The sequence below is a fragment of the Urtica dioica genome, chromosome 10 (genome assembly GCF_054948205.1).
Source record: "Urtica dioica subsp. dioica isolate 48M chromosome 10, U.dioica_male_clone48M_v1_H2, whole genome shotgun sequence".
Taxonomy (NCBI): Eukaryota; Viridiplantae; Streptophyta; class Magnoliopsida; order Rosales; family Urticaceae; genus Urtica; species Urtica dioica.
In genome coordinates, this window is record NC_142765.1 from 96,415 (window position 1) to 116,761 (window position 20,347).

Genomic DNA, 20,347 nt, shown 5'->3' on the forward strand with positions numbered 1-20,347 from the left:
TTATTACCCGTGCCAAAGAGGATTTCCGAAATTAATATCATTGGCCTCAGTACTCTTGTACATCATTCTTCTTCGTCTTCTTTTTCTTATAAGTAATAGGGAACATTTCAATTGATCATAACAAGAAGATCATAAAAGTGAGAGAGAGAGATGTGGAGGCTAAAGATATCGGAAGGTGAGGATGATCCGTGGGTGAAGAGCAGAAACTCGCACGTGGGAAGACAGTTTTGGGAGTTCGACGCTGCGACGGAATGCTCACGTCATCATGATCTCATCCACAAAGCTCGCCGTGGCTTTCACGCGAACCGCTTCACCAACAAGCACAGCTCCGATCTTCTCATGAGATTCCAGGTTTATTTGACTATATATATATGCTCATGCTCATCTAGCTAGCTAGCTAGCTGATCTTCCATGTTGATTACAGTTTGCGAGCGAAGAGTACATGAGTGATGAGGATGACGTGGACGACCAACAAGTATCGGAGGTGGTGGTGGTGGAGAGAGCTCTGGCGAAAGCAGTCACGATGTTCTCAAAGCTTCAGACAGAGGATGGGTTTTGGCCTGCAGATTATGGCGGCCCTTTGTTTCTTCTGCCTGCACTGGTTCGTTTCCTCGATCATTCCTATATTTTATATTTCTATTTGTACATACATATGCATGGTTGATTAATAATACATAAATAAAAATAGAAACAAAAAGGACGTGCGACTAGTGACTACGACATTAATGTATTTTACTCTCATCGTGTTGCTAAATGTTAACTACGTTGAATAAAAAATTTCCGATTAATTGCTATATATTTAAATATAAAAGTACAAAACTTGAAGATCCCATGCCAATTCCAACCACTCAATATTATTATACACCATACTAAGAGTAAGACCAACTATTTAAATTTTTTATTTATTATTATTTTGCATCAATGGCCCCCTGCAACAAATTATAATTGATATATGATCCTGTCGATTATTGAATTATTGACCACCTTTTACCTATATATTGAACGTGGCATATCTATCTCATATGTGTGCGTAGGTGACTAGGTGTAGCTTAGAAAACTTGCGTTGACGACAAAGCACATGTTTTGCGTTTGGTTAATAATAATAAGTGATAATGATCGAGCATATACTGTTAACACGTGATAGGTCATTGGATTATATGTAACTGGCGCTCTTAATACCGTATTGACTCACCACCATCGAATCGAGATGTGTCGTTACATCTACAACCATCAGGTCCGTATCTAATATATACATATATATATATATATATATATAGTATTACGTTACATGATTAATTAATGATTTATATATTGGATTATTACATAATGAAAGAACGAAGACGGAGGATGGGGGTTGCACATAGAAGGAAAGAGCACCATGTTCTGCACCGCCCTGTCCTACGTGGCGCTGCGTCTTCTGGGCGAGAGCGGCCTCGAAAAAGCGCGCGGCTGGATTCTCCGGCGCGGCGGCGTGCAGGGGATTCCGTCGTGGGGGAAGATGTGGCTGTCGGTGTTGGGGGTGTACGAGTGGAGGGGCAACAATCCGGTGCCCCCCGAGCTATGGCTGCTACCGTACACCCTCAACCCCCTGCACCCGGGGCGCATGTGGTGCCACACCAGGATGGTCTATCTTCCGATCTCATACTTGTACGCCACCCGCTTTGTGGGGCCCATCACCCCCACCGTGGCCTCGCTCAGGGACGAGCTCTACACCGTTGCTTATCACACCGTCGACTGGGACGCCTCACGAAACATGTGCCACGACCAAGACTTGTACACGCCCGGTCACAACAACAATAGTGATCTACAACGGGTTTTGTGGGGTTGTCTTCACGGCTTTGGAGAGCCTGTTTTGCGCAAATGGCCTTTCAGCAAGCTCAGGGAAAAGGCTCTCCGCATTGTGATGCAATACGTCCACTCCGAGGACCACACTACCAACTACGTCTGCCTTGGACCCGTCAACAAGGTACGCGCATAAAATTATTACTAATATATTTACACATGAATTCGAGAATATTAATGATAGGATAACCTAGTGGTAATTCTACACCAACTCATGTGTGGAGGTCGTGGGTTCTATCCTCACTGCAGCGAAGCTGACTTCAAAAAAAAAATGATCCCTTATGCGTGTAGGTGTTGAACATGATATGCTGTTGGGTTGAGGAGCCCAACTCAGAAGCATTCAAGAGGCACCTGAGCCGAGTGAAAGACTATTTGTGGGTTGCCGAGGATGGCATGAAAATGCAAGGCTACAACGGCTCGCAATTATGGGACGTCTCTTTCGCCGTTCAAGCCTTGCTATGCTCCTCCAAAACCCTTGACCTTCCTCGCATCTCGTCTATGCTGCGCAGGGCCAGCAGTTTCATCAACAAAACCCAAATACGCAGCGATTTCAACGACCATATTGGTCACTGTTTCAGGCACATCTCGAAAGGAGGGTGGTCGTTCTCCACCCCCGACTGCGCTTGGCCGGCCTCCGACTGCACCGCCACCGCTCTCCACGTCGCTCTCCTGCTCGGCCGAGGCTCGATGCCAGAATCCCAACTCCACGACTCCCTTCACCTTCTATTGTCACTCCAAAACCCCAACGGAGGCTTCGCGTCCTACGAGCTTACCCGCTCCTACGCCTTCCTCGAGGCTCTCAACCCCGTCCAAGTCTTTGCCGACATCATGATCGACTACCAATACGTCGAGTGCACTTCTTCGGTGGTTCAAGCCCTCGAGACTTTCAAGAAGACTCGCCCGGGTCACCGCACAAAAGACATCCAAGCCTGCATCGACAAAGCGGTGTTCTTCATAGAGTCGGTCCAACTAGAAGATGGGTCGTGGTACGGCTCTTGGGGAGTGTGCTACACCTACGCCACCTGGTTCGCCATCAAAGCCCTCGTGGCCTCTGGAAGGACCTTTCTCAACTGCGACAGCCTCAGAAGGGCTTGCCGGTTCTTGCTCTCCAAGCAGCTTCCAGACTCGGGCGGATGGGGAGAGAGCTACCTCTCTTGCCATAACAAGGTCTACACGAATCTCGAGGGAAACAAACCGCACTTGGTCAACACTTCGTGGGCCATGTTGGGTCTCATTCAAGCGGGTCAGGCCGAGAGAGACCCGACTCCGTTGCACCAAGCGGCAAAACTGTTGATTATGTCCCAGATGAAGAACGGAGAGTTTCCTCAGCAAGAGATTATGGGAGTGTTTAACAAGACCTGCATGATCAGTTACTCAAACTACAGAAACATCTTTCCCATTTGGGCACTTGGAGAATATCTCAACCGTGTTCTTTTGAAACCAGATTCTTCCCAGTTCTATTTTTAAACCTTGTGATGTGGTAAATTACACTCGATGAAGAATAAGAAAAATGCTTGCGTATCTAGAACTGTGGATATCATATAAATGAAAAAATTAAAGTCTGATTTGGGTGAGTCAAAATTTTGATATACATCATCTAAAATGGTACAAGACAAACAGTTAGAACTGTGAGTTGCTTAAGAAAGTGACCATGCATCGACTGCTCTGGAACAATTTGTCTAATCTTTCCCACACGCCACGCTGTATCTCCAACAGCTTTCTCGCCTTTTCTTGCAATCCCGGATGGCACCGAATTGTTTCACCATGGATCTATAGACAGAACAACACCACGGTTTTAAAATAGAGGTATCGACAATTTCTCAGCTCAGCCACACACAAGCATGTAAAGAATATTACCTTGAGAAACAACCTAACGACGGCTTGTACAAACTCGAAATTATTCCTGCATGATATCTCGTGGGTGAAGTAATCCATAAGCAGCTCGATTGATGCAAACTCGGGTCGATTCTCAGGCTTATTATGATCATCGTCATCTAGGATCTGAAGCATTCGGAGTTCCATGTCCAGTGCTGATGGAGACAAGCCTTTCATGTAATCCGTAAAAGCCGAAACTGCATTTATGTACAATAATGCAACGTAAGGTTCGGCAAAATGATGATCAACCAGTTAGAATATACTCTCAAATCATCTGCATGGCTCCGTTCATTAGTGCTAGATAAAACTGACATATATATGAAATAGCATTTAACTCACAGTTTTTAATCTCGGCAGCGGAGTTAAGGAATCGCAAGAACTGGGATGAAGCTGTATCAGATTGTTTCGCACGGATTTCTGATTGGTCGTCTTTCTTTGCCTCCTCATTGGTTGGCTCGCTGGGTTTGAATAAAATTTCACCAGAGAGAGTCGGAACTGATGGCAAAAAGAAGGGAGCTTTTTCGGGTTTCTTTGGGGGTTCAACTGGTTTATTCCTAACCTGATTATGATAACAAAGGCACAGAAAACATTTTATATCTCCAAGTCCCCAGTCAAATGTGCGGTGAATTAAAATACATTGCAATCATACGTGAATCGAATAGAACAGAAGACACACCTTTATGATGTCTAAATGGATCAAACTCTGCCATTGACTTTTCGGTAGCAGAGAGAGCGTGACTAAATCTGGGATTTGACATTCAAGACCATCGAAAACAGAGGCCTCTTTTGGTTGTTGCTGTGGATTTTCGAGGGGCCTAGTCAGATCCTCAGCTTCAGAGCCATTTGTTGAAGATACAGATGGTAGCTTTACACTCACAACTTTCTTCCCGCTCGCATACGAATCCACAGTAGAAGCTCCAGAGAACATCGACTGATTCACCCTGGTATATAAATTTGGTACCCATCTCCCAAATAAATAAATAACAGAAGATAAAACACAAATCTTTGGCTTCGCATGAGATAAGTTGTGGGTCCCTTACCATAGGTAGACTCCGTTTTGATCAACGTGGGTAGTCGCTAAAATGTCCATATTTGGCGAGAGAGCCAGCGATGTAATAGACACATCAACATGTATGGCGTCAATCTGCCTCGCTAAGATCACGTCCCACACACGAAGCGTTCCGTCCATGCTCGTCGACAAAAGCCATTTCCCATCTTCACTGAAACACATGTCAGTCACGCGGTCTGTATGGCCTTCAAACTTACGAACCAACCTCAACGCCGCGACATCAAACAGTCGGATCACTAAATCAGTGCCCACTATAGCCAAAAGACCTGGAAGTTGCCGTGAAATAAATTAGAATTTCCCCAGTGATGCATAAATTTAACAAATGAAATACAGCTTTACCATTGAGACGATTGAAAATCATCTTCACAACAGAGCATCCAATTTCCCATCTGGACTTAAGCTGGCGCGATTTGAAATCCCAAACCTGCTCAACAACACATTTGGCAAACAAGACTTTAGATGAGAAAGTGACCAACAAACAGATAATCCGAGTTCAAATTGAATTCTAGGCACTGATTCATAGCAAAACGAAAGATCACTAGTTTAGAAAAAGAAATGTGAACCTTGATGTCGCCATGATAGCCAGCACTTATCATCAGAGTATTAGTCGAATCACAGGCGATCCCAACAACTTCGGAGTCATGGGCGGAGCTGCTTCTCTTAAAAGAGTCAAGGTAAGAACCTCGTCCTATTCCGGATTGAAGATTAAAGCGCTCAATCCAACCGCCAGCTGTCCCCAGCACCGCAAAATTACCACATGCACTGATAGCACACGCCTGTGATCAACAGACATTTCAAGTCAACGTGGTCCAAAAATGATACAATGCTATTTATTATATTACAAGTAGAACGAGGTCTAACCTTAACAGGTGTTTTCTTCTCCGAGCTAGGCTTAAGAATGTGTTCGCCCAGAACAAAGTTTTGGAGTCTCCACACATATGCCTGTGCAGTGTCCATGTGACATGTAACCACATTGCACCAATCTCGCTCCCTAATTTCGGCTGTGGACAAGTGATAAATAAGTTCACGGGACTTCCGTCAATCTAAAATATAATAATCAGATGACTTACCGCAATCAAAAGCAATCACAGGCTTCAGTTTTATGTCCTCTTCCTGAAAGAAATGAGTGAGGGTTATTGGAGACCAGTTCATTATGTATGATAAAGAAAAGAAGAAAAAAAAAAACACAATGACTGGACATCAATCTCGAAATGAGTGAGGGTTATTGGAGGCCAGTTCATTATGTATAATAAGGAGTTGGTCTGGTCAAAACAACGGTAAGGAAGTTGAGATGTGCACATCTAGTATATGAAATACATATTATCTGATTTTGAAATGATCCAACACAGCCACGTATACACCTTAGAATTTACTAGCTTATGTACCTTCATCTTTATAAACCTGAGAACTCATTAGAAAGAGCTCTGTTACGTACCTTAATCTTCAGTTTCTTGGCTCGTTTTGATACATGGCGTTGAGAGAGTTCTTTGCTTTGTTGATCCTACTTGCATCAAGTGAAACATTATGGATAGAGTTAAAAATTATGCATAAGCCCACAAATTTTTTTCATTTCTACATTGAAGCATGGGATAACCGATTTTCCAATGAAATGTTAATAAATTCAAATAGAGAAAAATCCTATTCAGCGGCCAAAGTTCAACCAAAAGCGTTTAGAATGAAAGTCAATTTAATGATTATCTTGACTTTGATACATGCGGTCAAAGAGTTAACATGTGAATATAATCAAGTGAGAGGTAAAACTTTAAACGTAATTACAACAGTAAACAAACTACAAGCTTCATACCTGGACTACAGAGAAAAGCCGGAATGCACGATCCTGACCAGCAGATAGAATGTGTCTCCCATTAGAATAGAACCTAGAACAACAATATTCATCGAGTAAGATGTCATGTTAGAAATATAAGGTAACACCTTCCAAAGTCGCAGAGAGAAAAAAAAAGACTATGAAAAATGAGCACGACTAACTCAAGGGTGACTGTTTAAGCAGTACATAGAGGGTCTAAATCCCTACAATTAATACTCTCTTCCACTAAGTATGACAATATGTCATATTTAACTGTAGAGTAAATATTATTTACAGCAACAATTATGTCTACAACCAGCTACAAGAAGATGAAGAAGATAAGAGCAGCATTACTGTATGCACTGTGGAGGAGCACTGTGCCCACTTCGAAAACGCAAGAGACGTGGATCTCCATCACTTGTATCGAAAATCCACATCTACAGAAAAATAAAAAGGAAAAAAAAATGTAGATAAGAACAGGGCTACACGAGCAATATGATCAAAGATGAGATGAGGGAATTGCATCTAAATTTATGGACAAGTTAAGCAAAGAGGCTTACTTTGATAGAATTGTCGGACGACGCACTCATGAGCACGGGCTCATTGGCAAAGAAATGGAGGGAAAGGATTGAACTATCGTGAGCATCCTTGACGACCGATTGGAGCCTCCGTTTCTCGAGATTCCATATGCTTATCATGCCCGATGACCCGCCAGATGCTAAAAGAGGTTGCCCATCTAAAAACAAATAAAATAAACAGAGTGTGAGATCTAGTTTTACTATAGAATTCAATTCAATTCAACTCAAACATAAATCAAAGCACCGCCATTACCTGTGCAGAAAGACAATGCAGTCACAGCACCTCGGGTAGAGTTAGTGAACGTGACTACCTTTTCATCGAAACGGATATTGTGAACGTGAATTGTTCCGTCGGCGCACCCAACAGCAACGACGTCCAACGCAGGCGAAGAGACACAGCACGTGATCGGAGATTCCCATCCCTTGAACTCGAAAAGCTTCTTCTTTGTACTTATGTTCCAAAGCTGCAGCGACCCTTCCTGGCTCCCGATAATGACCTGGTCACATGGGTTTCGTTATTTTCGAGCTCGGAACAACAATTTTAAGGCCGGTAAAAATTGTGATGAGGAATCACCTTGTTTAGGTAAGTATCGGGATGAACCAAACAGCTCGGAGTGAAGTTCTTATCGAGCACGATATGTCCAATCGGAGCAAGGTTCTCCTCCTCGATTTCCTTGAAAGCCCATATGAAAAGATTCCCCTCGACGTCGACACTGAGAACATGGTCTCCGAATATTACCAAAGAGCAAACTTTCGCTTTGTGCCCGTTCCAAGTCGCTATCTGATAAAATAGCGTGATCGGTGAGAGACGAGAATCAATGTCAGTCTTGAAACAGATTCAGTGAAAGCTCATCTTGATCAAGAAAATAAAATTAAAAAGTTAACCTTATGTGCACGCTTAAAAACGGCAATCTCATTTCCATACGCAACGAAAGTGAGCTCTCGATACGACGCAAGAGCTCTGATCTTCTTTGGCACTTGTGGACCTTCATTATTTTATAGAACATAGCAAGTCAGTTTAAGCTTTCTGATGAAGCCAATTTGAAGTTCAAAGCTTCATGTTTTCAGGTTTGTGAACAGTAATCAAATCAGTTTGTGCTATGGTAGTAAAACTAAAGAGAAAGGAAGAGGACTTACTGACAAGGACGAGATTGAGCTTGGCGCACTGAAGAAGGGGAGAGAAATTGAAACGTTAATTCGAATTAGTAAGGAACGGTAAATATTTCGGTGCACTGAAGAAGAAAGGAATTGAAAAGAAAGTACAAACGTTGTAAATCTGAAAAGCTTTTCCGACGGAAACAGCAACGAAGGTTTCGGTGCCCAGTCGCTGAACAGCGAACGGAACGCTGGTTGTGATGTAGCCTATTGCTCTGAACGGCTCGAAGATCCCCATTCTTCTTGCGGAGTAACTGTGTACGTGTTCGTGCTTTCTGTGTTTTAATGGAAGACGTAAATGACTTTCAGAGGGTTTAGGGTTTAGTCCGTTTGAGACGATGAAGATGAAGCCCAATACACTAATGGGCCTTAAACTTGTGTTTGGATTTTTACCCTAAATTTAGATTTATTCCCTGATTAACATGATGACGATTTTTCTCCTTTTTTTTTAGAAAAATAAAAACATGCTAGAACGGTCAATCAAAATTTTAAACGAGCTCAAGTTAAATCATTTGATTTAACCTTAATTTACTTACAAACATGCTTATAAGGGCATCGTCTTAGCCTCACGCATTTGGCATTGCTACCGAGTTTCACCTAGTATATACAATCTATGTTGTTAATGAAAACCGTCAAACCAAACAAGATCATCTCACACTCTTTTTTTTAGACAGTTCCAATAAAATTGGAAGAAGTTTGGGTTATAGTATATTCAAATCGCAAGTACTTTGGGTTGATTTTGTTTAATAGTCGTGAGATTGCATTGAGCCAAACCAACCCGATGACATTAATCTTTGAATTTTTTTATGATTGCACATATTTCATATGAACTATTGCTAAAACAATATATTCTTTTTTAATATGCATGTTGTGAAAAATGCAGTAGATCCACTCTTTTTTGTTTTTCCTTTTATATCATGCAAACCGTGCTATATCGACATCAATTCATCTTCCTTTTTTCCTGCTTTCATAAATGTAAATGTCTTTCAACACCACAGAAAAAGTGACCCGGAAAACAAGTCCGAGCACAAATAAACAATCGGGATTTAAAAAAACATCAGCATCAGAGTATTTCGGTTACAGCTATACTAGTATTACTACGAGGACTCATCCATGGGATCATTTCGGTTGCAAGATTGCGACCTCAAATCCTTGTCATCTTGTCTCAACCCACTCGTGACTGAATCCTCCAGTGCCTCCAGAAAAGATAGCACAGTAAACTTGTCTGCAAATCAATTTTGAAAATTAAAAATTAGACAGAAAGAACATGACCGTAAAACTCAAACAGAAAATTGAACATCGGTTATGAGGTTCGAGCATCACTTACATTTACTCGGGTCAATTCCAAATTGGGACAAATCTATTTGTCCGGTTCGAAGCACCTGCATAACATGTGGAGTACAAAATGTCAAAGAGTAAACAACAACGTGATAAGAACCTTTGAAATTCATCGATGGATGATAGAAAATTACAAGAAATACGTTGGTAATTGAAACACTCCAAAAGGCTAAGCCTAGGTCCCAAAACTAATTTCCTTCCCCTTTCGATTTATTCTTCTAACCCGTTACATTTAGCTAATTATTTGATTGCCTAAAGTCTTATCATCACAAGCACGACAGAGTACGAAAGACTCGGAGATTACATAGGTGAATGAATCAACTTGTTGACGGAAAGGCGGGCTCTGCAGCAACTCCAATATATCCTCCGGCGACCATTGACCCTGCACCACATCATCGGTGTTCAGAATAATAATAAAACAGAGGTTTAAAAATTGCAGACACACACACACGCGCGTTTCTCACCTCGGGTAGGTAAGATCCTAAATCCTGCTCCAGAGACAATGTCTCCAACAACGGCATTATCAGATCAGGCTTCAATATGTCATCCAGTCCCAAGCCTAGCCAACATAACAAGATGACAAGACCGAATCAATTCTGTGTCATTTTGAAATATATTCTTGTATGCTTTGCAGGTGATTCAAACTGGACAGATAGATTTGTCCTAGTTTGGAATCAATCCAAGTGTGAATTTTTTTTTTCCCTACTTCTATTAAAACTTATGGTTTCTCCTAGAAAAATGAATAATAAAAAAAGACCTCATAATTACCTTGATCTGGGTCTCCACCGCCATCTGGAATAAGTGGGTAAATCGTAAAATGTGTTAAGAATAGAGCTCAAACAAACCTCGGTCATGAATATACAAGGACCGAGACATACAGTGATGAAGAAGAGACGCTTTGCGTACCTGCGGGCCCGATGCTACCCAAGATTCTTTGAAGGTCTTCGAGCTTCACAGCACCGGATGATGAGCTCACATCGCCGCTTACTTCAGTTCCCCAGTTTGGGACAATTAAGTTTCCAGCCCTGGGACCATTGTTCACCGTTAATAATCAACAATATTCGAAACCAGAAAATCGGAAACCAACAACAGTTTGTAAAATCAAAACCAAACCACAAGTGCATCACGGGGAAAATTCGAGAGTCCATTGGTTCTCCCAAAAGATTAGAATTTCTTCTAATAACCTTTCTCCACTAGTTCTTCTTATTTTATGCTAATACATCTTCTCTAAGCATTCTATATTAACCCCTAACTTATCTACTAATTATTATAATCCTCTAATATCTAGAGTCCTAACAAATTACAAGAGGAAAAAATAAAGCCACTTTTTTCAAAAAGGTCATATTCAAATCCGATTGCTTAGACCGTTAGTACGAGATGAAATCCTCGTAGAAAATTTTAATGATTCAGCAAGAGTGTAACGGATTCCGAAAAGCAACCTTGAGGAGATATCGTCATCATCGTCTGCATCGCCAGCCGTGTCTTCAGAGACTGGAAGCGGAGCAGAAGCTTCGGGCTCTTCTTCAACTCCGAAGTCTAGAACCACAGATATAGTCAAAGACATCCATTGATTAGCAAGTCAACAATAGTAGACCCAGCATAAGCATCGAATCCAAGTCGATACAAGTCTCACCTAAAGGCCGATTAATAAAGTGGTTGACGGAGATGCAATGCCGGGAGTCAGATTCGGGGTCGGGCTCCTGAGACACGAGAACAGCAAACGAATGATAAGAAGATTGAGAAAAACAAAAAAAAAAAAAAAAAAATTATGGATTGATTGAGTACCTGCATCCAAAAGATGAACTTCCTATCATCCGTGTTGAACTTCAATATGTAAACTCTTCCGGAAGATTGATTGACCTTTTCGAAAACGGCTTCATCTGGAAAAATAATCTGGTCCTGCGATTCTTGACAAGTAAAGGGAAACAAGAAGCAGAAATCGAAACACAGATTGATTATCTGAAGATAACGAATATGATCAGAATTTAGGATACGTCTTCTACGACGTTCAGAGTGCGATCGAGCCACTGAAAGTGGACTAAACCCTCGTCTCCCTGTAACACACACACATATGTATATGTATATGAATCTGCGATTGAGACAAAAACAATATTTTAAATAATAATAGTAAAAAAAAAAGTATCGTACCTTTGCTATGCGGAAAAGGCCTTTGCGGCTATCGGGGACGACCTTAGTGCCTTGGAAGTTCATCTTTCCGGCGCGAAACTCGACCATGGTTTCCTGCGGAGATAAGATATGATATCGGAGCTGAGTGAAGGGGCGAGTTAGTGAGTAGAGGAATTCTTACCAGCATTTGCGTTGACGAGGAATCCATGGACTACGAAACTCGTTGAGTGTTGAAGAATAGAAACAGCGGTTTTGCGGAAGAAAGGGGATTTTTTGATAGACTCTTGTGACGGGACTGGTTTCAGGTGGCGAAGAAGAGAAAGAGAGAAGATGGGCCTCCAAATATATTGACTCAGCCTATCAAATTTTAAGCCCGACAGACATTACTTGGGTAAGTCACGAACATGTGTTAGTTTCTGAAATTCCAAAAGTACCGTTTTTACTCGTATTTTTTAAAATTGTAACTTTTATTATTAACTCTTTTTTTTTATTGAAATTGATACGTTATAAAATTATTTACTTTCTAATTTTATTTATTTTTATTGAAATTATTTAAGTTCACTGGAATTGTGTATATTTTTTCACACTTGAAAGAGTGTAAGCAGTAAGTTGCCAAATAACCAATTCAATAGATATAGACATTTGGGCTAATTGAAATAATAATAAGATGAAAATATAAATAATTTAAGAAGTAAAAACTTAATCTTTTAAGGAAATAATCTGTAACACGAAACATACGAGCTTCATGTTGACAATGGGAGGAAGAGCATGATCTTGAACAATTTGTAATATTCCTATCCCTAAACGAGTTTGAGTCAAAAGTTTGTCACAAAAATTGATAAAATATAACACATCAAAAATATAAATGTCAACAAAACAAAAAATATTGGATAAAAAATTTATATCCATAACTCAAACTAAACACCACAAACCTCAATATATTTAAATTCAAAATTCACTTGTTCGCGAACATTCCTCCCGTAACCCATGATCACAACTATTACTCTTGGTTTCGAAATAAAGTTTGAGTTTTTAGCATCATCGTAATAATTGAGTATTGCTTCAGATTTGAAGATGGGGCAAAGCGATTTTGAGAAAGAAACAAATCTTCGTCAAAATATGTCTTCTAAAGTTTAATTGAGTTTGTCAATAACTAACGAATCCGGAAATCATCAAGGTTAAAATTGTCAATTATTTTGATTAGAATAGCTAATAATAGAATTTCGAGAGTTAGGCGGATAGATTGTAATTCGTATCTTTTAAAATCGGTAATTTTGTCATTTTTTTTTCAATTGAATAACAACGACAAGATATCAACCCCAAAAAGTGTCGTATTTTTTGGGCCCCTCTTCTCGAGATGAGCCTGTCTTGTGGTGCGGCGGCTGGGACGAAGCGATGAGATGATCTGTGTGTCTTGTTCTCTGAGACCGACCGTACTGATTCGCAATCGCAGGTGGTTTCGCATGGAATCGTCCACACGCGAACACGTGCACTACGAGCACACCGACGATTGCAGACTGTTGCGTTGGGACGCCAGAGAGAGCTACGAGTTCATGTACTATTCCAGGCCATGGCACTCTGTCCTTGCTTTCTACGCCAACCTCGTCGCCAATTCTTCTTCTTCTCCTCCTCCACTGGCTTCCTTGTTCGGCGGACTCGCTGATGATGATAATCATAGTGATTGCAACGAAGTCGGAGATTCGGGAGAAGAAGAAGAAGAAGAAGATATGAAGAAAGTGAAAGGGAAAGGGAAAGGGAGATGGGGCAGAGCCACCTTCAAAGTGGTGTTGGCTTACGACGGAACTTCATTCGATGGCTGGCAAAAGCAGCCCTCTTTGAACACTGTCCAGAGGTCTCTCTCTCTCTCTCTCTCTCTCTCTCTCTCTCTCTCTCTCTCTCTCTCTCTCTCTTCTCTGATCGTCTCTCACGCGTTTTGTTTTGATTCAACAGCTCGGTGGAATCGTGTCTGGCCAAATTCGGGGACGACGAGAAGAAAGGAGTGGCGGTTTGTGTTGCTGGCCGCACCGACAAGGGCGTCACTGCCCTCCGCCAAGTTTGCTCCTTTTGTACGTCTCACTCCTCTTAACTCGCTGCTCTTCACTCTTCTCGTACTCATAATGTACCTATCTATCTACTGTGTAGTCACTTGGAGGAAAGACATTGAGTGTAAGGACATCGAAGAAGCAATCAACGGCGCTGCTCCGGGGAAGCTCAGCGTCGAATCCGTGACTCAGGTAATTGTGCGTGATATGCGACTGTTTTTGGGGCTGGAATCCATATGATATGGTGTGTGTGTGCTATTCGTGTAGGTGTCGCGCGCTTTCCATCCCAACTTCTCGGCCAAATGGAGACGCTACGTTTACATATTCCCGATGGATACAGAACAAGGTGTGGACGTGAACGTGAACGTGAATGAGAAGCCAATGGAGTTCAAAGTGGAGCGGGTGAACCGGCTGTTGCAGAAACTAGAAGGGAAGCTTTTGTCGTACAAGATATTCGCACGCGACACCAAACCGTCTAGAAACACGTAAGTTAATGTGAGAATACTATATGCATGGAATCAAAAGCTGATTGTGGGATGGTTTGACTTTGACAGAGGTCCGCCGACAGAGTGCTTTATGTACCACGCTCGAGCTGCAGAGGGGAGATTGCCTCCTCATCCGGTATTACAAACAACCGATGAATGTTTCTTTATTTGTTGGGTTTAGAACGCAAATGAACTTTTTTTGTTGTCGTTGTTGCTGTAGGAAGAGGGGGAGTGTGTACAAGGGACGAGGGTTATGTGCGTTGAATTGGTGGCTAATCGATTCCTGCGCAGGGTATTTCTCTAATCATCATTATGAATTTTCTCTCCTTGTTTAGGTGTAAGTGTGTGTGTTCAATGTAATTGTAATTATAAATTAAACAGATGGTTAGGGTGTTGGTGGCGACGGCGATGAGGGAGGCGGCAGCGGGAGCAGACGAAGACGCGCTGCTCAAGCTGATGGACGCCACCTGCAGACGAGCCACCGCACCGCCCGCCCCGCCCGACGGTCTGTGTCTCGCTGATGTCGGTTATTCCGACTTCAATCCCAGATTTTGCCTCATTCCCAAACACTGAATTCATATTTATATTCATTTTATTTTATGACACTTCATTCCATTCCATTTAAGCTTCTACTTGTATTAATCCCAGAGCATTCATTCATTCACCAAGGTGGTTTTTATATATTTATTTACCTATTATGCGCTGGTCTTTTTATTTTTAATTGAGGAATTTGTAATTAATTAATTTGTTACACTAGTGTGGTTTGGGTGACGAATGTAACGAGAAATCATTACAATAGTTAGTTGTGAAAAGTGAGCTTAGCAATGATGAGCTGTCCAATTGGAAGGCGGAGAGCGTATTTCTCATGCAAAAGAACAGACTTTGTCAAAAAAAACCACCCAAATCATCGCATGTATTTTTTTTTTTCATCAATATAAACGATCAATCATCATCAGCGCCTTTGTTTTCCTTCTTTTCTCTTCTCTCTGATTGCTTCCTCTTCGCTCCTTCACTATTACTGTTTCTTCTCATCATGTCATGAACTCCACACGCGTCCTCTCCACAATGTCACTGCCCGGATCCAAATCCAGGCATTCTTCTCTCTTCTTCTTCTTCTTCTTCTTCTTCTTGTTCATTGGTTCCTCCTCGGTGGCTTCGCTGTCGGACTCGGAGTTCCTTCTGAGATTCAAATACTCTCTAGATAACAGCACATCTCTGGAGGAGACGTGGGACCCGTCGGAGGAGCCGTGCTCGGGCCGCACGGCGAAGTGGGAGGGAATCCTGTGCAGCTCGGAAGGGCGCGTGTACGGCGTGAAGCTCGAGAACATGTCGCTGCGAGGGGAGGTGGACGTGGCGGCCCTCGCGAGCCTGCCGCGGCTGAGGAGCCTGAGCCTGATGCACAACAACTTTGCGGGCCCGCTCCCGGACGTGGCCCAGCTGGGGTCCCTCAAATCGCTGTACCTCTCCGGGAACAGCTTCAGCGGAGGCGTCGACAGCGCCCTCTTCCTCCGCATGATGTCCCTCAAGAAGCTCCACCTGGCGCACAACCGCCTGGATGGGCCCATCCCCGTCTCCCTCGTTATGCTGCCCAAGCTCCTCGACCTCCACCTCGAGGGCAACCTCTTCGATGGCCCCCTCCCCGACTTCGCCCCCCGACCCTGGCTCTCCTTCAACGTCTCCCACAACTTCTTGCGAGGCCCCATCCCCTCCGCCCTCAAGGCCATCAACGCCACCTCATTCTACGGTAATTACTATACTCTCACTTCTTATTCTCTTTTCATTTTCAGTGTGGGATTCCTGACACGTGCTTTGCATGCACAGGCAACGAGGAGTTGTGCGGAGAGCCCTTGGGGAAATGCACGCCGAGCAAGTCGTTGACGTTGAGCGTGGTGGTGGTTGCGATCGTGGTGGTGATGGCTCTTTCGGCCATCGGGGCGGTGGTGGTGATAGTGTTTCGGGTGGCAAAGCCGCCGTCGGGAGTGGAGGCTATGGAGGAGGAAGAGCATCAAGGGGGTCGGAAGTCGGCGAGCGCGGAGTCGAGGCTGTGGTTTGTGAGGGAGGGCGAAGAGCGGTTTGGAATGCAGGAGCTTCTGGGGGCGTCGGCGGAGATGCTGGGGAGCGGAAGCCTCGGGTCGACCTACAAGGCCGCTCTGGGGAGGGACGGCCCCGTGGTGGTGGTCAAGAGGTTCAAGTACATGAACAACGTGGGCCGCGACGACTTCCACCACCACATGAAGCGCCTCGGAGCCCTCTCCCACCCCAACATCCTCCCCCTCATCGCCTTCTACTTCAAGAGGGACGAGAAGCTCTTCATCTCCCACTTTGCCGGAAACTACACCTTGGCCTCCCTTCTTCATGGTATCCAACACTTCATAAAGCAAAGACTGATTTAAAGTAGTTCACTCTCAATTCAATCTTTCCTGTACACTACTATATATAACCAGAAACACTATGCGTAGTGTAGACGGCAAATCAAGCTCCACAACTCAACATGTTTAAAATTTGAAAAAAGAATAAAACAAAAAACACAGATTTATAGCGGGTCACTCTCGTAATAAAAATGATGGTGATGACAGGTAGCGGGGGAGGAGAGGGGCTGGACGGGGCGGGGCGGGTGAAGATGGTGAAGGGGGTGGCGAGGGGGCTTCTGTATCTGCAAGAGGAGCTGGCGGGGGTGATGGCGGCGCACGGGAACCTGAGGACGTCGAACGTGGTGGTGAGGGAGGGGACGGGGGAGGCGGTGCTGAGCGAGTACGGGCTGGGCCCGCTGATAAACCAGGAGCGCGCGGAGGAGGAGCTGGCGGCGTACATGTGCCCCGAGTACGTCCACCACGGCCGCATCACCAAGAAGTCGGACGTGTGGTCCCTCGGACTCCTGATCCTCGAGACCCTCACCGCCAAACGCGACGACGACCTCCTCGCTTGGGCCGCCTCCTCCCACCCTGACACCGTCCTCCCCAACGCGGACCCCGCCCTCCGCAGGCTCCTCAAGATCGGCCTCGACTGCTGCCACCCCGACGTCGACTCCAGGCTCGACCTCAAACAAGCCCTTCATCAAATCGAAAATTGCCACCACGACCCCCTCATTGCCTCCACGTCCACCCACACCACCGAGATTGACATCATTTGATTACAACTCAACACATAGATAGATACTATATTATGTTATATATGTATGTATGGATACAATTTTACTAGCTCAGACTATTACTAGTAGTGATTATTTATTACTCTTTTTGTGTCTGCGATTGGTATAAATTATCCCATGATTATTCGTGTGTGTGCGCGCAACAAAGCAAAAAAACTGAAATACTGACGTGGCTAAAATGAGGTGAAGAAGTGCAACTACATTAGTCTATATATAGTGGAATAGCGATGGAGAGCTAGGAAGAAGGTATAGCCGTGAAATTGAAAAACAAATCACTCATATCTGTTTGTTTGGTAATTAGTTTTGGAAAAAGAGAATATGAAGAACGTAACTGCTGCTACATCATCATTACGTGTAGCTTTTTCTTCTTCTTCTTCTTCTTCTTCTTCTTCTTCTTCTTCTTCTTCTTCTTCTTTGTCTGTGTGTTGACGACAATGCCGATGAATGGGAAAGAGGAAGGTCGCAGAAAGGTGAGGAGGAAGGGGAGAGAGGAAGAGTCAGGGGATGAGGAAGAAGAAGAAGGAGTGGGATCGGTGGTAGTGGCGGTGGACGGAGAGCACAAGGCCAGCCAGTACGCCCTGAAATGGGCGGTGGATCGGCTTCTCCACCGCGACACCTGGCACCACACCTCCATAGTCCTCCTCAACGTCCGCCACCCCTCCTCTGTCGACACCTCCGCCTATGCCTGTAATTAACCGCTTCTCTTTCCTTTTTTTCTCGATCATCATATGATATGATACATGTTTGTCCTTATACATTGATTTGATAAGGCGGCCACGCGGTGGTGGAGAGACAGGCGGACGAGCGGGAGATGGAGCTTCTGCGTCCCTTCCGCGGCTTCTGTGGCCGCAGACAAGTAAGAAGTGATGATCATCATCGGTCTCATATGAAATGCTTGACTAGAGCTAGTTGTGGGATCACTATATATATATATATAGATTGGGTTCGAGATAGTGGTGGTGGAGGACGAGGACGTGGGGCAGGCGCTGGTGGACTACTCGGTCCGGCACCGAGTGCGGAACCTGCTGATGGGCGCTTCCTCGAAGAAGCCGGGACTGTCGAGGCTGTTCAACCACCGGTCCGCCAACGCGCGCACCGTCGTCAAATGGGTCCCCGATTTCTGCAACGTCTTCATCATCTCCAACCTCGGCAAGCTCAAGAACGTCAGGACCGCCGTACCGCCACTTCACCACGGAGCCAACAACATGTGAGCCTCCTCTAATTCACACATCATAATTACCTGTTGGGGCTCGAAGAGTAACTCGTGATCTCGTAAATAAATAAACCGTCGTGTTTTTGCAGATTGGTGGCGTCGGGGAGAGGGGGTCCCAAGTCGTGGTGCGAGGACACGGCCTCGGAACGAGAGAGCGTCGACTTCGGGCTGTTTCCAAGCTCCGTGGCCAGCAGTCCCTCCCAAGACTTTGACATCCGCGAATTCCGTTTTCTCAACCAGACCTCACTCTTGTTGACACACAAGCTGGCGAGTTTTCTTTGCCTCTCTGAATTTGATTTTCATACAGATATGTATATACTCATGCTTTTTTGTTTCCTCAGGAATTGATGGAAGAAGACATAAAAAGGCTTAAGCTACAGCACAACCAAACACCGCCGGACATGTATAGCCCCTCGCCTACAAACCCTCTGCCACGTAAGACATTCTTATTTTTCTGATCGTCAATTAATAATTAACCATATTATTTTGTGATAAGAGTCTGACTTCCATTGAATGCCTGCCCTGTTGTTGTGTACAGTCTTGAAACATTGACAACATATCGCATCTCCAAAAATGACGAGAAGATTGACTGATATCAAGATTTAGTGATGCTAGTGTTTTTATTTGATCATTTATTTATTTTTAAGTTCTCGTCTATAACTCAAGATGATGAGATTTTCTTTGATTCTTTGGGCAGTTCTGTCTCTTCACTGATATCTAGATGTGTGAAGTTAAGTGATTGCGTAAAATTTAGTGCTTCTCTTCTCTCGCACACATTTTCATCAGACATTATTTAGATTTCGTTGCTTTGATTTCAAGACATATTCTTTAGGTTTATTTTGCTGCGTGTTAATCTAGTCACGTTCTCTTTCATTGTTTATGTATTGAAAATGTTGAAGTCACACCACGTTACTCTCGTGCGTTATTTTTGGAATAAAATTAGTCACAGAAACTTAACAGTTATGTATATCACGTTGCCCTTAAAGTGATATTCAAACTCAGTGTAAAAACAATTAGAAGAGAACTAGCTAACAAGTGATTCACGTTACAAGATTTGGTAAACACCAAAAAAAAAAAAAAAACAGAAAACAAGTTCTACGTTAATAGTCGAGTGTATAAACATTGACAGAGTCCTTAGAGACATAATTTACTACACTTCACATTATAATAAAGTGAGAGATAACTTTTAAAAATGATTTAGCTAACAAAGTATTTGAAACATGGACCGGCATCTAATTATTTTATTATCATACTACACATCCGCGGGAAAGAGATAACAAAACATATGATATAGAAGGGAAAAAAAAACGCCATTCAACCGACTAACGTGCGTGTAAAACTAAGGCGTTTAGATATGCGGAGAAAACTTAGATGAATAAATGAATATGATTTAGTTGAGACGAACACGATGTAAATGAATAAAGGGAAAATTGGTTATAGATATGTTCAACCAAGGAAAGAAGAGAAGTTATAGAAACGGCCAAGAATAGGGAAAAGGGAACTTAATATAGAGGATTAAATTATGTATTTAATCCAGTGTTGAGTAAAAACCATAACGTTAAAAAAAAGAACAAACAAACTCTCTTCCCTCACTCTCTCTCCATCAACAGTAATGAACTAATCTTCTCTTTATGTAACAGAAAGGAACCAAAGCGACAAGAAAGAATAATA

At 43.3% G+C, this 20,347-nt stretch overlaps 4 protein-coding genes and 1 pseudogene across 5 annotated transcripts; 3 read left to right on the forward strand and 2 right to left on the reverse strand.

The window, feature by feature from the left end:
• Window positions 1–39: 39 nt before the first annotated feature.
• CAS1 (cycloartenol synthase 1) lies at window positions 40–3,318 on the forward strand. The gene is made up of 5 exons (XM_089627626.1): window positions 40–351; window positions 425–601; window positions 1,145–1,234; window positions 1,334–1,966; window positions 2,134–3,318. Exons 1-5 carry the CDS (start codon window positions 151–153, stop codon window positions 3,307–3,309), a joined length of 2,277 nt encoding a protein of 758 aa, XP_089483752.1. The 5' UTR covers window positions 40–150; the 3' UTR covers window positions 3,310–3,318.
• Window positions 3,319–3,361: 43 nt separating this feature from the next.
• On the reverse strand, window positions 3,362–8,611 carry LOC149382763 (transducin family protein / WD-40 repeat family protein). Its single transcript, XM_089627625.1, has 18 exons — window positions 8,436–8,611; window positions 8,306–8,333; window positions 8,054–8,154; window positions 7,743–7,949; window positions 7,422–7,665; window positions 7,151–7,326; window positions 6,945–7,027; window positions 6,591–6,663; window positions 6,222–6,287; window positions 5,857–5,899; window positions 5,648–5,787; window positions 5,350–5,562; window positions 5,126–5,210; window positions 4,758–5,052; window positions 4,394–4,658; window positions 4,057–4,276; window positions 3,700–3,914; window positions 3,362–3,612 (listed from the first exon to the last, which is right to left on the reverse strand). The coding sequence occupies exons 1-18, from the start codon at window positions 8,559–8,561 to the stop codon at window positions 3,463–3,465; spliced, it is 2,730 nt and encodes a 909-aa protein (XP_089483751.1). The 5' UTR covers window positions 8,562–8,611; the 3' UTR covers window positions 3,362–3,462.
• Window positions 8,612–9,257: 646 nt separating this feature from the next.
• On the reverse strand, window positions 9,258–12,117 carry RPN13 (regulatory particle non-ATPase 13). Its single transcript, XM_089629573.1, has 12 exons — window positions 11,970–12,117; window positions 11,810–11,902; window positions 11,656–11,715; window positions 11,447–11,560; window positions 11,295–11,361; window positions 11,101–11,197; window positions 10,568–10,686; window positions 10,430–10,453; window positions 10,126–10,220; window positions 9,966–10,043; window positions 9,651–9,705; window positions 9,258–9,548 (listed from the first exon to the last, which is right to left on the reverse strand). Exons 1-12 carry the CDS (start codon window positions 11,994–11,996, stop codon window positions 9,421–9,423), a joined length of 957 nt encoding a protein of 318 aa, XP_089485699.1. The 5' UTR covers window positions 11,997–12,117; the 3' UTR covers window positions 9,258–9,420.
• Window positions 12,118–13,120: 1,003 nt separating this feature from the next.
• On the forward strand, window positions 13,121–15,127 carry LOC149382765 (Pseudouridine synthase family protein). Its single transcript, XM_089629274.1, has 7 exons — window positions 13,121–13,640; window positions 13,739–13,854; window positions 13,931–14,022; window positions 14,098–14,315; window positions 14,385–14,451; window positions 14,536–14,607; window positions 14,697–15,127. Exons 1-7 carry the CDS (start codon window positions 13,189–13,191, stop codon window positions 14,886–14,888), a joined length of 1,209 nt encoding a protein of 402 aa, XP_089485400.1. The 5' UTR covers window positions 13,121–13,188; the 3' UTR covers window positions 14,889–15,127.
• Window positions 15,128–15,262: 135 nt separating this feature from the next.
• Window positions 15,263–17,692, forward strand: LOC149382766 (pollen receptor-like kinase 1 pseudogene; annotated as a pseudogene). Its single transcript, XR_016301746.1, has 3 exons — window positions 15,263–16,059; window positions 16,137–16,673; window positions 16,892–17,692. The product of XR_016301746.1 is annotated as a pollen receptor-like kinase 1 pseudogene (transcript).
• Window positions 17,693–20,347: the final 2,655 nt, after the last annotated feature.